Source organism: Cladophialophora psammophila, assembly GCF_000585535.1.
Source record: "Cladophialophora psammophila CBS 110553 chromosome Unknown aczJe-supercont1.9, whole genome shotgun sequence".
Taxonomy (NCBI): Eukaryota; Fungi; Ascomycota; class Eurotiomycetes; order Chaetothyriales; family Herpotrichiellaceae; genus Cladophialophora; species Cladophialophora psammophila.
Window position 1 is genome coordinate 1,277,939 of NW_006912930.1, and position 14,312 is coordinate 1,292,250.

At 51.1% G+C, this 14,312-nt stretch overlaps 6 protein-coding genes across 6 annotated transcripts; 5 read left to right on the forward strand and 1 right to left on the reverse strand.

Moving 5' to 3' along the window:
- Positions 1-679: 679 nt before the first annotated feature.
- On the forward strand, positions 680-1,952 carry A1O5_06643 (uncharacterized protein; the record flags this gene model as incomplete). Its single annotated transcript, XM_007747235.1, has 2 exons — positions 680-990; positions 1,043-1,952. The coding sequence occupies 2 exons, from the start codon at positions 680-682 to the stop codon at positions 1,950-1,952; spliced, it is 1,221 nt and encodes a 406-aa protein (XP_007745425.1).
- A 1,448-nt stretch (positions 1,953-3,400) lies between these two features.
- Positions 3,401-4,006, forward strand: A1O5_06644 (uncharacterized protein; the record flags this gene model as incomplete). Its single annotated transcript, XM_007747236.1, has 1 exon — positions 3,401-4,006. One exon carries the CDS (start codon positions 3,401-3,403, stop codon positions 4,004-4,006), a length of 606 nt encoding a protein of 201 aa, XP_007745426.1.
- A 1,513-nt stretch (positions 4,007-5,519) lies between these two features.
- On the forward strand, positions 5,520-7,208 carry A1O5_06645 (uncharacterized protein; the record flags this gene model as incomplete). The annotated part of the gene is made up of 6 exons (XM_007747237.1): positions 5,520-5,641; positions 5,758-5,924; positions 6,034-6,262; positions 6,367-6,450; positions 6,540-6,621; positions 6,759-7,208. 6 exons carry the CDS (start codon positions 5,520-5,522, stop codon positions 7,206-7,208), a joined length of 1,134 nt encoding a protein of 377 aa, XP_007745427.1.
- A 379-nt stretch (positions 7,209-7,587) lies between these two features.
- A1O5_06646 (uncharacterized protein) lies at positions 7,588-9,505 on the reverse strand (the record flags this gene model as incomplete). The annotated part of the gene is made up of 6 exons (XM_007747238.1): positions 7,588-8,159; positions 8,236-8,413; positions 8,500-8,746; positions 8,800-9,095; positions 9,146-9,292; positions 9,353-9,505. 6 exons carry the CDS (start codon positions 9,503-9,505, stop codon positions 7,588-7,590), a joined length of 1,593 nt encoding a protein of 530 aa, XP_007745428.1.
- Positions 9,506-9,966: 461 nt separating this feature from the next.
- Positions 9,967-10,872, forward strand: A1O5_06647 (uncharacterized protein; the record flags this gene model as incomplete). The annotated part of the gene is made up of 3 exons (XM_007747239.1): positions 9,967-10,110; positions 10,160-10,440; positions 10,497-10,872. 3 exons carry the CDS (start codon positions 9,967-9,969, stop codon positions 10,870-10,872), a joined length of 801 nt encoding a protein of 266 aa, XP_007745429.1.
- Positions 10,873-12,342: 1,470 nt separating this feature from the next.
- On the forward strand, positions 12,343-13,245 carry A1O5_06648 (uncharacterized protein; the record flags this gene model as incomplete). Its single annotated transcript, XM_007747240.1, has 1 exon — positions 12,343-13,245. One exon carries the CDS (start codon positions 12,343-12,345, stop codon positions 13,243-13,245), a length of 903 nt encoding a protein of 300 aa, XP_007745430.1.
- Positions 13,246-14,312: the final 1,067 nt, after the last annotated feature.

Sequence of the window (14,312 nt, forward strand, 5' to 3'; positions counted from 1 at the left end):
AGAGACAGGTCCACTACAAGCAGTTCAGGCAATCACCTCCACATCCAGCCTCCCCAGAACGGTGGATCGTCGTCAGCGCGCCTGTGATGAGTGCAAACGGTGTGTCACTGTGGCTTTCTAGCGATGCGATGGGAGTTGTCGTGTGCTGACATGCTCTCTCTGTCTAGGAAAAAGAGCAAATGTGCTCCATCTGAGGTGGACTTTCGAGACGCGTGCTAATCAACAATTAGGCGACATGATCCGTCCAACATGTTCGCTCTGCGCCCGAACTGGAAAAATATGCGTTTTCCCAGAACCCTTACGGAGGACGTCTAGGGAGAATAGGACGCGACAGCGTCAAGCCAAACCAGAGAGCAAGCGTCAAAGGCTGGGTAGAGTGACTTACTATTACAAGGTGCGATGCCACCTCTGGGAAGATGGTCTGACTGAAGTGGCAGACCGGTTACTGATGCTTCTTGAATCTCGCATGCAAATGGATCATTCGAACAATGACCATTCAGCACCAGTAACGGAGACAGCCACAACAACAACAACAACAACCACGACAACATCAGCAGCAGCAGCAGCCTTCCAACAACCGATTCCTACTCCGCCGTCTACCAAGCCCCGAGATCACAATCTGAGTGTTCCAACGCGCCAGGTGATTGAAAACGGCCTATCGTCTGGGTTCCAGCCCCAAATGGACTTAGGCACCTCAGGACAAATGTCAGATGAGGATGGGCTCGATCCCTGGAAAGCACAGCCGCTGTTCGACCAGGAAGTTGCATGGCACCATAATCACGACAGGGTGGTGCACTTTGACCACAATGACCTGTTTTATGATGGGATTTCGGACCTCAATTTGATCTTCGATCCCAGTATTGACGGGGTCGAGCAACCACGACTTTCCCCGTCTGCTAATAGTGCAAATGACTCTGATGCCATTGCTCAGGAAACAAGTCAGAGCAGCACCGACCTATGCCGTGATCCAGTGGAGCTGTACAGCCACCTGTAAGTTGACCATCTTGCTGCCAGAATTCTCTCTTTTTCTCACACACATCAGCTTGCAGCTGTATTTTGAAAAAATCCAACCTTGGTTGCCGTTGTTTCACCGACCTAAATTTGAGGAGCAATTCGCAGGCAAGCTCTGCCATTCGGACCTCGCGACCAGCTCTTCCTCGCCCGAGTCTGCTTTTGTCCTCAACGCCATGTTTGCGCTTTCGGCCAGGTACTCAACGTCAGATCACTTCTCCGGTCTTGTCCCCATTACGCGTGGAAAGTCCTTCTTGAGACAGGCAGAAGCAATTTTGGAAGCACACAACTCGAACGAAACATCGGGCCCCTCCTTACGCATTCTGCAGGGCTGTATCATGTTGGCATGCTATCATCTGTCGTCAGGCATCACCCCGCGTGCCTGGTTACTAACTGGGATGTGCTCCAGACTCGCCTACGAGCTCGGCTTGCACAGGCTCGACCGTGAATCAACCAAGGCAAGTTCTTGTTCACCCGAGGTTTCTAGCAACAAATGGATCGACAACGAAGAGAAACGCCGCGCGTGGTGGTCCGCATGGGAACTGGATAATTTTGCCTCCACCATCAGCCGCCGCCCATACGGCTTCGACCGAGACAGCGCAGATATCTTCCTCCCGGTTTCGGACAAGGACTGGTTCAGTGGTAACCGGGTGGCTTCTGCTTCACTAGCGTACGAGCCTCTGGCTGCGTGGCAGAGTCTCGTCGACTGCCCGAACCAATCCGAACATGCTTGGTATTTGGTCTCGCTTCACTTTATCCGATTAGGACACGAGTTGCAGCAAGCCTCTCACCTAACCCGCAAGAACCTAAACGACTTCGAGACGGCCGTCCGGTACTTCTCCTTGGCTCTACCTCCTTCCTTCGACAATGTCGAGGGCGTATTTGGCAGCGAGCCTAGTTCTGGATGGATCACTTGCACTCACATTTTGTTACAGAAGTAGCTCTTCCCTTGCCTACAATGTCTATTTGCGTCTGATAATTATATCGAATTCCGCTAATCCTGGAGTGGCCAGTGCCTTCATTGCCATTTCCGTCTGTGGCAGTATGCTCGAAACCCATTCGGTCGTTGATGAGCCTGCGTCAGAGACATTTGAAAGGCTCCGCAGTGGTTGCCGAAACCAAACCAGCGAAATCATCGCGGCGATCCGATCGTGGACTCCCAAGTTTATGCCCTTCTCCCCGTTCATAATCTGTGCCATCATTGGTCCAAACGCGATTCACGTCAAAAACTGCCTCACTCGGCATTTAAAGCGTGGTACAGATCCAGCGTTCGAGGAAGCGGGCTCGGAACGAGACATGGAACTATTAAAGCTGTGTTTGAAACGTCACTCCTGGTACTGGGAGTTGGGTTCTATGGTGCTAGGTGAGCTAATGTTATTGCTAGTCCATTTTGGAAACCCCGAGGGGAAATTGGCTAATGCTGGCTAATGCTGTTCATTGCTTTCATTCAGACGTGGTCCAGATGTGTGCTAAACATGAGTTGCAAGATACACCGGCCAATGGGTTTGTCCTTTCGGAAAAGGCAAGACTGCAACACCTTACAATGCTCCTACCAAGCTGATACGTTCTATCGATACAATATGGAAATTTGGGCAGGAAACGGATAGTCAATGTTGATTTTCAAATGAAACTTCGGGCCGTCCTATTCGACTGAGATGGTTTTCTCGTAAGTGAATAGTAAGTTCCAGGATTAAATAGCATGGTTCGAAACATTGCGCATGCATACCTGTTCCCACTGAACCTGTTCTCTCCTATGCCTCGCTACTTCGAGTGTAAGTGCCAGACATCATTTCGGTCGTGGCCACCAAGTATGAGCCCACCAGTAACATGAAGGGTCTATTGTATAAGGCTATAAGAAAGAGCCCGAATGTAGTACATCCCACAAGCCCAGCGTATGCATGGCAAACTCGGACGCGGAGAGCTTTTGGTCCATGAAACCTTTGGTCAAGAGGCAGAGTCCAAGAGGTAAGGCGGAGCCCGGAGAAGGAGGAGGCCCTTTTGAGGGAGCAAGTCCGCCCGGCCGGACAAGTTCGAGAGTCGACAGATGCAATGAATCTGATATCAGGATGGTGTTGCCCTACCAAGCACTAACCTTGGAGTTGTGACATTAAAATCCGTGATCTCGCAAGGTGCAAGTTCCTATCCTTTTGAGTTTTGACGGTTCGTACAGCAAGACCGTTGCTGTGTTGAATACTCCTCGTCGGCGAGATTCGTTGCGACTCACATCTCACACCTTCATTCGAGACTCTTCGCCTCGGAGCTGCACCGTCTTTCTGCGCTCACAAGTTGTTCTTCGTTTTCTTCTGCATTCCTCAACGTGGACGGCTGACTGGATCACAAATTTACGAATCTTCTTCTCAAGCCTCATTCCCGACAACGGCCCGACCTCATGGCCCCAACTCCACCCAGTAAAGTGACGAGCCCGGTCAAATTGGCACACGTCGTCCTCCAAACCAACAAATACAAAGAAATGGTAGATTTCTGGACGACCTTCTTGGGAGCCAAAGTGGTCTTGGATAATGGCTTCTTGGCTTTCCTCACCTACGACGATGAACACCACCGGATCGCCATCGCCGGGCCTCCAGGCCTCAAGAACAAAGACCCCACCTCGTCCGGCCTGTCTCATATCGCATTCACCTTCGCCGACCTAAACAGTCTCACAACGGCGTATGCACAACGCAAAGACCAGGGGATTGAGCCCTTCTGGTGTATCAACCACGGTACCACGACGAGCATGTACTACCATGACCCGGATGGGAACGAGATCGAAACCCAAATTGACAACTTTGAAGATAACCAGGAGGCCACAAAGTACATGATGAGTCCGGCGTTTGTACAGAATCCATTTGGCGTCGAGTTCAATCCGGACGATCTGCTGTTTCGCGTCAGGTCAGGCGAAGACCCAATGAGTATTAAGAAGAGACCTGACATTGGGCCAAGGTCGAGGTTGACTGAGAGGACCATACCACCTCCTTCTTTGGCACCTGTGCTGTGAATTGACTTGAGTCGAGTTGAGGTGAGGTGAGGTGATCATGCTCTCTCTTTCCAACTTAACTCTACTAGACTCTAGTGTGAGAAAGGATATTGTCTTAATGGACAGAGGAGTAAGAGAGGGAGAGAAGGGGAAGGAGGATAGTGAGTCCGTCTTCTGACCCAGATAATATGCCAAAGCCAAAAGGAATGAAAATATATCTGGTCTGATGTCTAATGTGTTTTATAATAACCACACTGTACACTTTTTGGCTTTACATTTCATATTTCTTTTTTTGAGGCTCTGCTGTATTACTCTGACTCTCATCACCGGCAACAGATGCGGTAGGTGCAAATAGACTGTAAAGGGAACAAGATTGCGGATGCTGCAGTACTGCAGTGCTGCAATTGTCATTGCTGTTGCTATTGCTATGTGTCTTTTTTGCTTCAGTTTTTTCTTCTTTTTTTTTTTTTTTTTTTTTGGCAAAAATGGCTGGGAATTCTTGTCTTCTGACTCCTGGCTCTTGAGCTATCCCGGTTCTTGCTTCCAGAATAGAGATTGACAAAGAGCATGGAACACAAACAGCCGACAGGGAGAGCAATACTAGGACTCTAGAAGAAGTCCATAGCATTAATCATATCCTGTCTCGATCGGTTGAGCCCTGTCCGATAGCAATACGGTCGGAAGGGGGCGACGTCAACATGCCTCGGACTCGGATCTGAGGATTTCGACCTCCGCCACTTCCCCGTCCGTGAAGGAGCAGCATTGAAATTCCGCCGGCTAGAAAACACTGACTGCTCCTCCTGGAGGATATTCCCGGTCTCGGCTGAGCCTGTTGCAAGACCGGCCGAATTCGAAATGCGAACGTCGAATGCCTGGAATGCAGTGGGCCCTGGGGAGGTGTTAAGTATTGTTGTGACTGGGAATGTCGGTCCTAGGTCCTGGCAACTGTAATCCAGGCCCAACAATCCTACTTTCCGAACATTAACACCTACAAATTTGAGATTGTCTGGCCACTCGAAATTCCCGACAACATCGACGGTTAGAGTGACAACTTTCAAGAGACGTAAAAACTCAGAAGGCGCAATGAACAATTCCCAAACCCACCGCCCGGTGGAGGTCGTTATAGTGGGCTGTGGTCTAGGTAAGCTGAACCTGATATCAAGATCCAATAAATACCTACCAATTTGGACAAATGAAGGGTAGAGAATTCGAAAACCATTGACCCTGAACTCGAGTTAGGCGGTCTCTCGTGTGCTGTTGGCTGTCTGCGTCAAGGCTGTCAAGTGACCATTCTCGAGCGGGCCCCAGAACTTCTGCCGGTACGTTGATACGGCTGATCTTATAGATAAGGCTTCTGGATGTCTCAGCCTCAGCGAGTGAAATCCCAAATTATCTGAGAGTTGAGTTCTATTCTTGGGGAGCGACCAAGACTAATATGGAGATCTTCTTTGGTGCTGCATAGATTGGAGCTGGGATTGTCGTCCCACCGAATGCGGTCCGAGTTCTTCGACATTACGGATTGGTCGACTCTCTGATGCAGAAAGGCGCCGTCCCGGTCGAAGGAGCTCGGTTTCTCGATTACCACGACGGCAGCTTATTGTACATGCGCAAGATCGACGAAAGGGAAAGCGCAATGCAGTCTACAGATGGCCCTTGGTGAGTGGACACCAGTACTTTATGAGTTACGGGCCGCAAAGGAGGAAGCAACCCAGATAGACCGAAACGGAATTGAATTGCGTTCTGACGAATTTGATACTCTTGATGGGTCATAGTGTTGCCCATCGAGCTGACTACCATGCGACACTACACGAAGAGGCTACACGGCTAGGATGCGAGATCCAATTGGGTTGCGAAGTACAAGATGTGAACTTTGACCAAGCCTCCGTAATCTTGAACGACGGGTCAGTAATTGCAGGAGACGTAGTGGTGGCCGCAGACGGTGTGTACTTACCCAGTCCCCTATGCCTCAGTATTTCATTTGTCCCTTTGATCTGTTCATTTTAATACTGTATATGCTACTGACCTATTATTGAATCGCTACCATCTAGGCCTCTGGTCGACGCTGAGAGACAAAATCCTCGGCCAACTGTCTCCTCCCCTCCCTACCGGGGACCTGGCATATCGAATGACACTCCCTGCGGATGCCCTAAGTACCATCGCAGACCAGAATGTCCAGGAACTGCTCCGGCCGAATCTGTCCACCGTTTGGCTTGGGCCGGACAGACACTGCGTCTTGTATCCGATCCGCAACCGCTCCCAGTGGAATTTGGTTCTGATGTATGACATGCCATCTGCCGCCTGCCACCTGCCACCAGGATCCAGGAGCCAGACAACAATCCAAACATGGCGCCTATAGCTAACATATGTGAACGTGCCGGGAGACCCGACAATCTGCCCGACAATGTTCGGACCCAAGCCGCGACCATGGAGGAGATGAAGCAATGTTTTGAAGGATGGGACCCACGGTAACGGATCCCTCCCTGCGAGCGAGACTAACCGCCCTTTGATCTGCGAGCGGCATCCACTGACATTGTCACATCACTTCGTGCGCCAGACTTCAGAAGCTCATGGCGACGGGGGATGCGGTCATGAGCTGGAAACTGCTCCATTGCGAGGAACTAAAAACATGGTCCAAAGTGAGTAATGATGCCTCACTTGTATCCTACCGGTTACGGCGGGTCCCCTTGCCCTTAACAGTAGAGGGCCGGTCCTCACCTCATTGTTTGGCCACATATTTAATTTTGACGCATATTTTCTCACGCGGATTACTCAGGGCCGCTGCGTCCTTATCGGCGACGCTTGCCACCCGTCTCTCCCGTACCAAGCCCAAGGTGCCGCCATGGCTCTCGAAGACGGGATCACGCTCGGCACGCTCCTCGGCAGTCTGAACGAATCGCAACACCCTGCGGTATGCGGAGCAGACCGTCGCGCCCAATGTATCTTGGAACTGCTGCTGGTGTTCGAATCTGTTCGCAAGCCGCGCACCTCGCTAAATCAAAAGGGCTCGCAGAGCAATCAGTACTGGTACCAGGCCAGCACACCCGAGGATATGGAGAGGAGGAACAAAGTCTTTCGATCGGCTGACGGGTGGGGCAAGTGTGAATGGAAGGGTGCAGATTTCGAATACCAGCGAGAATTACTGGGATATGATGCGAGAAAACATGCGCTGGAGACATATGAGGGTTGGGAGAAGCAGGCTAGGGCTGTGGACTGTAACCTGTAGTTAATGCCTGAGTGGCAACTTGCAAACTAGGAGAGCGATCAGAAATCGAAACATCATCATTCAATCTTGAATTCATTTTGCCCGGCGAGATAAAGCCATGAGACAACGGCAAAGTGTCTTGACTGCCAAATGCTGTAACCGGCAGATCGCATGACTATTTTCTTTGATGTAAGATGATGTCCAATCTGATTTCTGAACTTGTAACTACAGGTATGCGGGCCTGCAGGCCGTAGCAGATCTTGCATCGTGGGACTATAGATCATGAGAGCACGGATCGGTACATATACACACTGATAGAACAAAGCTGCCGAGACATCCTGCTCTTCTGAGCGCAATGCAGAAATATAGTAATGCCCCACTCGACAATTCAACTCACCCATCAATGCGCACCCTGAGTCTGAGTTGCAGCACCCTGAGCAATCGACATACCCTCCTCCGTCGAAACCAGGCCAGTCGATAACTTTGCGCTCAGACGCCGGATTGACGAGCCCCTCAAGACCAGGACAAGGAGTAACGGAGTGTACGCGACGGTGAAAAGTGCCATCATGCCAAACACCCAGCCTGGTCCGTGAACTGCTTTTTCCCAATCCTCGACGTAGAATGGCACGGTGAGTCCCAAGATCAACCGATAGAAGTTCACCACCGCGGTGGTTTCGACGGAGTGCTTGGTGAAGCATTCGACGAGATAGTTTGCGCTGACAGGGGCGGTGGAAATCACGCCAAACACAAACACAAAACTTCCCAGCGCGAGAACCATGTAGTGCAGGTGGTATTGCAACGAGGCCGCGATCAGCCCGAGCCCAATGGGGATGACAACCAAGGGAATCCAGAGCGAATGCAGCCGATGCTCGGGCTTCCATATGCCCTTGTGGTAGCGTCTGGCGATGTAGAATGAGAGACGGTCCCCGACGCTATGCCCGTATACCAGGCACACGGCAACTGTAAACCAGCCTACAAAGGTGATTGAACAGGGCATGAGTGAGTCGATCGTCGAACTTGGACGACTACTAGAGGGGAGATGACTTACATGCAGCGTTCCGGCCAGGTGAGAAGCCATAGCCTCCGTAACCAACTGGGGTTTGAAGAAAGACTGCCAGTAATGCCTGAAATGCCACGGCCCAGCCAAAGATGACAAGCTGGAAGCCTCCGAAGATAAGCGTGACCGGCAGCAAAAAGATCCTGATTTGGGACCAGCCGAGTGAAGCCTAAGCAAGGCCATGAAACGAGTTAGCGATGTGTCCCACCTAGATATTTAAAACTAAACAGGGGACATGGCAATGCATCTACTCACCATTTCCTTCCACGTTCGATTTGCCACTACACTTCTTCGACCGAACAGTGTAGCAAGCCTGTTCGCCCAAAAATCTCGAGGCTGTCGTGGGTACTCCTCCCCTCCGGGTCTTGTGTAACCTGTTTCATAGAGGAAGAAGAAAGCAAGGATGGCGACCACGCCATGAAGTGCGACTAGATACCAAAACTGAACGGTCCAGCTTGCGCCCTGAACGATAAATCCAGAAAATGTCGGCCCGATGGTTGTCCTACCTTTAAGTCAGCCACCGAGTGAAGCTTGACAAGATCAGCGCCATCTTACCCCGAAAGCATAATGATGCTGTACGCGGCAAACGCCCTCCCTCTCTGGTGCAAATAAAACATCTCCAAGATGAAACTTGAGCCCGTGGTTGTGCCCACTGAGGCGAATAGACAAGTCATCAGTCGAGAGACCACAAAGGAATTGTAGTCGTCGTGCGCTGTCATCAGCGCCGACCAGACCGTACATCCGCATGCGAGGGCCATTCCCCAGAAGATCCCAGCCACACGACCGGTCTTATGCGTGATTGGCAGCCATAGAAGAGGCCCGGCCGCGACTCCAGCCGTTCCTGCGGAGACCTGTCCAAGATATGTAAGAAATGAATTGGTTGCGGATGCTGCAGACGCACACTGTATGAGATCTCGATTGGTGTTTTGTGGTAGACCTTTGCTTGTGCCACAAAGCCCGATGAGTTCGCGACTGCAGAGCAGGTTGCTGAGAATGCCCCCAGGCAAAGAATCCCGAGCATCAAAACCTTGTATGCCGTGGACCAGTTCTGGGTTCGACAAGGTCAGTCGGAGACTTGTTGAGGGGATGAAGAGCCTTGTCACTATACCAGCGGGTCTTGGGGGTCATCGCTAGGTTGAGGAACGAGGACAATTCCTTGCCTGTTCACCTTGGACGTTGGAATCTGGGTAGGGTCTTTTTCGCTCGAGGGAACTCCCTCAACATGGAGAACCCTTTTCTTGTCAACGATAATGGTCGCCATATTTCTGCTGATGGAGGGAGGGTCTGGCTGGGCCTTGTCTCCACGACAACGTCCATGACACTGGCCGTCTTTAAAGCGTGAAGACATCTCCACAACTACTAGAACCTGGCTCCGCTCAATGTATTCCAGACATGGGTCCCCGAGCGATGCTGCATACCCCGGACCCCCGGACGTCAAACGGCGTGTCCTCCGGCCGTGTCACGTGAGTTTAAGGGATATCTTTTTCTTAGACCATCTCCGTCTCTCGTATCGCCGGCTGCTCAGATGGAAGCTGCTGTCCATGAGGACACTCTTATACTTCTCTGCAATAACACGATGCTTTTGTTTGATTCCAGACAAGTTCTCCTCAGCGGTCATCTTCTCTCGTGAACACGACGCCGTCGACTGAGTCCGTCGCCATGGCTTCGACGAATGAAACGCCCTATATTTTGTATTACTTCCCGTTCTCTTTGTGCTCGATCATGGTTCGTTTGACCTATGCTCTGAGAGGTCCTCCTTCGAGAGAATCCAATGACATGAAGATCGAGTTTAGAACGGTTGATATCGCGATCAAGCTCGAGCAATTCACTGAAGATTTTCTTTGCAATGTCAATCCCAAGGGCAAGGTAAAACATTCAATACTCGGACCTGCAGTCGTGGTAACATCCATCATAGGTCCCTGTGCTGTATCATCCGACCCTCCTCTCTCATCCCATGTCTGAGAGTATTGCTATTAGCGATTTTATCTGTGACCGATATCCAACCCTTCGGCCCCCCGAACATGCTGGAACGATAGACGAGTTGATCAAACAACTTCATGATATCAGCTTTTATTCTTTGACCTACCAAACTCGCCCTGAACACCCAGAAGCCATGCGATTGAAGCTCCAGGAGCTGATGAATCAGCCTGACGTCTCGCCGCGGTACAAGGATGCTTTGCAGAACAAAATCAAACTGTGGGTCTCCCGTCATGGTCCGTTGGATAACCTTGTAAAGCTAAAATCATGCCCAGGAATGACGAAGAAAAGGTGATAGGCCTCCAGGCGCCAAGCGTGGCAGAGAACATCGAGAAGGCCAAAGCCTTCTGTGAAAAGATGGAATGTCTCCTTGCAAATCGGCCGGGTAGTGAGAGCATGTATCTCTTTGGGGACAACCCAACGGTGTTGGACGCCCACACGCTTCCATTCCTGATCCGAATGCAGGACGTCGGTAAAGAGTTCATCATTCCGGATGGGTTGGCCAAGTATATGGGGACTCTCAAGAGACAGAAAGAATGGGAGGAGATTAGTCCCAATGGAAAGACAATTCCTGATATGTCCCTCGCAGGACTAAAAGACGCATCGTTGATCAAGGCGTCTGTGGAAGCGTCCAAGACTCGAACGAGATGAATCCACACTGCGTCGCGAGTCCCGAGTCCTTTCTTTGGATATACAAACTGCAGGGGAGGAGAGGTAGTTAGGAAGACGAGCAGCAGGCACTCCCTACCCTAAATGCAGCCTATGTGTGGTGTCTTCGCCGGGGACGGGACTCCTGCGAAATCTTCTCTCTCTTTGAATTTAGGAGCCAGGGGAGCACATTGCTAGGGTCTAGTGCCCCTTCTCTATAGAACAAATAGAACTGTCCAAGCAAGAGCAACTTCGAATGAGTAAGTAGATATGTAGAGGATAAGTAGAGAGTAGAGATGAGTAGCTGGCTGACCGGTTCCAAGAGTGGCACGTGTGCGCCAAGTCTTAAAGGGAGCGGCGGTCGAGAAAAACGATTCCACAGCCAAGTTTCGGGCAGGTCTGCTGCCTGGAGTTCGGCACCAGGCTGGGGAGGTGTTGGTTGGGCGTGCTCCTCCACACGTCAATGAGATCTCTGCAATGCTCGATCACAAAATGAGATTGCTCAAGGTTTCCTCTCAGTATTGTGAGTAAGTGTTCCATCTTCATAAACAACAATCTTCTTTGGCTTGAACCATCTCAACTTCGGAGCTGGTGGCAGGCTATATTGAGGAAACTGGACGGATAATAATATCTGGTGATGCTTTGAATTTACAAAAACCAGCTACATCCCCTGCGGAAGTAGAAGACTGATCCCCAAACAGCTCTTTCCTGTGCGTGGCAGGTGCTCGACAATCCTTGTTTTCTCCGCTCACACAATTGGGATGGACCTTCAAGTATCATACCGCGGATCCCCTGCTTCTCTTGAATGCTGCCATCGGATTTCGAGAAATGGATTGTTGGCTGGCGATTGGTGTCACAGCAGCCAGCAAAATCGTTTGCAGTGCCCCGGTCAAGGCTTTGATATCGTGTTCTGCCTACATTCGAGCCAAATGTCGTGGCTGCAGCAGAGCGGGACAACCCATGCCTATGAATGGCTCGGTTTCGACGAACGCAGGGCGATTAGTTGATAAACTCGGCACTCGGTGCAAAGGCTGGGGCTGTGGTCGCCCTGACCGACAACGACGCCTATCAAGCAAGAAAGTGCCACGTCAACTGCAGAGCTCCAAGCTCTACATTCGCAACCGACCACCACGCGCCTCGTTCCAGAGATCGATAACCTTGAGTATCCATTTCAACTAGAGTCAGCGCAATCTGGCAGTATGCATAATGATATATCCCGTACTTTCCTGTCCAAAAGCTCAATAACCCGCAGTGCACTACCCCTACCCTCAGTTGAGGAGGCTGCATGTTTTCGCTGCAAGATAAACTTGTCGACATGCGAGATGAATACACAGGGACACATGTTTCCTAGCGTTCCAGCCTGCATACCTCCTATCCTTGCAGCCTCGACAACATAGGAGATTCTGGGGTTTCCGCTGGCATTTAATTTCCGAGAATACCGTTCACTGAATGTATCGAGCTCTCCTCTGCAATATGGGCCAAGATATCAGCATTCCAAAGCCGACGAGTCAGTCACAAGGACCTGAAGAGACGATAATAAGTACTCTGGGTTCAGTCAGCAAATCCATAAGCCAAATACCCAGCCTTTTCAACAATGCAGACAAAATAACCAATGTCGTCGAGAAGGCCATGCCCGCTGTCAAAATCCTGGCATCCCATGGCAAATACCTGGCCGGCTTTCACATATACTTCGTCGCTGCGGGCGTGACCGCGCAGTTCATCCAGGTCTATCAAGGACAGCAGGTCGTGGCAGAGCTGCGCGGGATCCGACGAGAGCTAGAGGCACAGACCCGTCTTGATGCTCCGGAAAAGTTTGCGGCTCAAGTCTACGGATACATCGACATGATGACCAAAAGCACATCCAAGTCCACTAAGAAGCACCTCTACTTTGTCTACCACCCCGATACCGATTGGCACCCTTATTTCTGCAAGTCGGTGGAAAGGAAACCGACTCCGAATACCTTCTTCGGCATGGCTGAGAACCTCGACACACTGTGTATTTGGATGCGATATCTTCGGGCTGTGTTCACCAAATCAGGAGAATGGGGAAAGGATCCCGTGTTCCATATCTTGATGCCCACATATCGCGAGCTCCACATCGAGGAACCTTTAGCCTTTGCCGAAGCACTACACCCTCTTTGCCTTCACGGCTTCGTCCACAACAGCAAGTGCTCCGTCAACATAAATCTACACGGCATCGACCCAGAAATGCTGGACGGAATCGGAATCTGGAAAAGGCCTCCGAACTTGTTCGGACTTTTCCAATCCAAAGAAGCCCCTAGGATTCTCGGGGAGGTTCCCACGTCCGCCGACGACGTCCTTTTCATGGAGAATGGCCTTCGCAGAGTCCGCAAGAAAAAGAAGCGGCGCCACTAGGACTGGAGCTTGGAATGCTGAGGTGCTGGGACTTTCTTCTCTCAAAGCCGGATTCCTTGTGTTGAACTGTATATTAGATGGGTTCGCCGTGATGCGCGGTATATGATCTTTAATGCTGACTGTCGCATACCCTTTTGCCGATAACGATTCCCATCAGAGGATCACGGGTAGTAGCACGAACATAGATGAGTCCAGCTGAGGCGCGGGCGGTCCACTTGGAGGGTTCAAAACGGGTCACCGCTGAAGCTGAGCCTTATAACGTAATATGCAAGGATGATTCTCCATCCCTAAGAAGAATACTTTGGAGAGTTTTTGTCTTGCCAGATTTCGACCTCTCGTCATGCAATTCGCGATATTATTGGTTCTTGTCAGCTACTGCGACTTGGAGACTCGAATAGCGCCGGGGGAGACCGTTGTCCATAGGGCCTGTAAACCACTTACTTGACTATCGAGCATGCACCACCAGCGAGAGAAAATGTCTGCGGTTGAATCTTTCCGCGAATCAGTCGATGTCTTCGTCATCGTCATGTTCAGCGGGCCCCTTGGATCCCATCCTTCTCGCCTCCGCCCGCGGGGGCCTCATTCCCCCCTTCCCCTTGCCATCTTCATCCTTACTTACCCAGCGGCCGCCGAAATCAGCATACGCGGGCTTCGGCGTTGGTGGCCTGTGGACCAAGCTTGGGTGGAAGCCCCTCTGGACATTATCTGCCATTTCCTGTTGTTGTGTGATTGCTTCTTCCGCCCGCCCTATAGACGAGGTGGATGCATATCGTGGATGGGGTCGAAATGGCCGCTCGCTGGGATATGGAGATTGGGTCGGCTGCTGAGGACGGGCAGGGATCGGAATGGGTTGGACGTATGACGGAGGCGGATCGGATGCGTCTGGGAGGCTTGAGTCTTTGGGATTGCTGGTGCGGGATGGCTGAGTCTGTGTCTCCTTTTGGCCGTTCTTTTCCATTGTTGCACGAAGATCCATAAATTGGCTTGAATGGTCTCTGAGTGGTTGTAAAGAAAAAAGACGATGGATAGGCGAGAGGTGACTCTTTGGCAGTTACGCATTTATACAG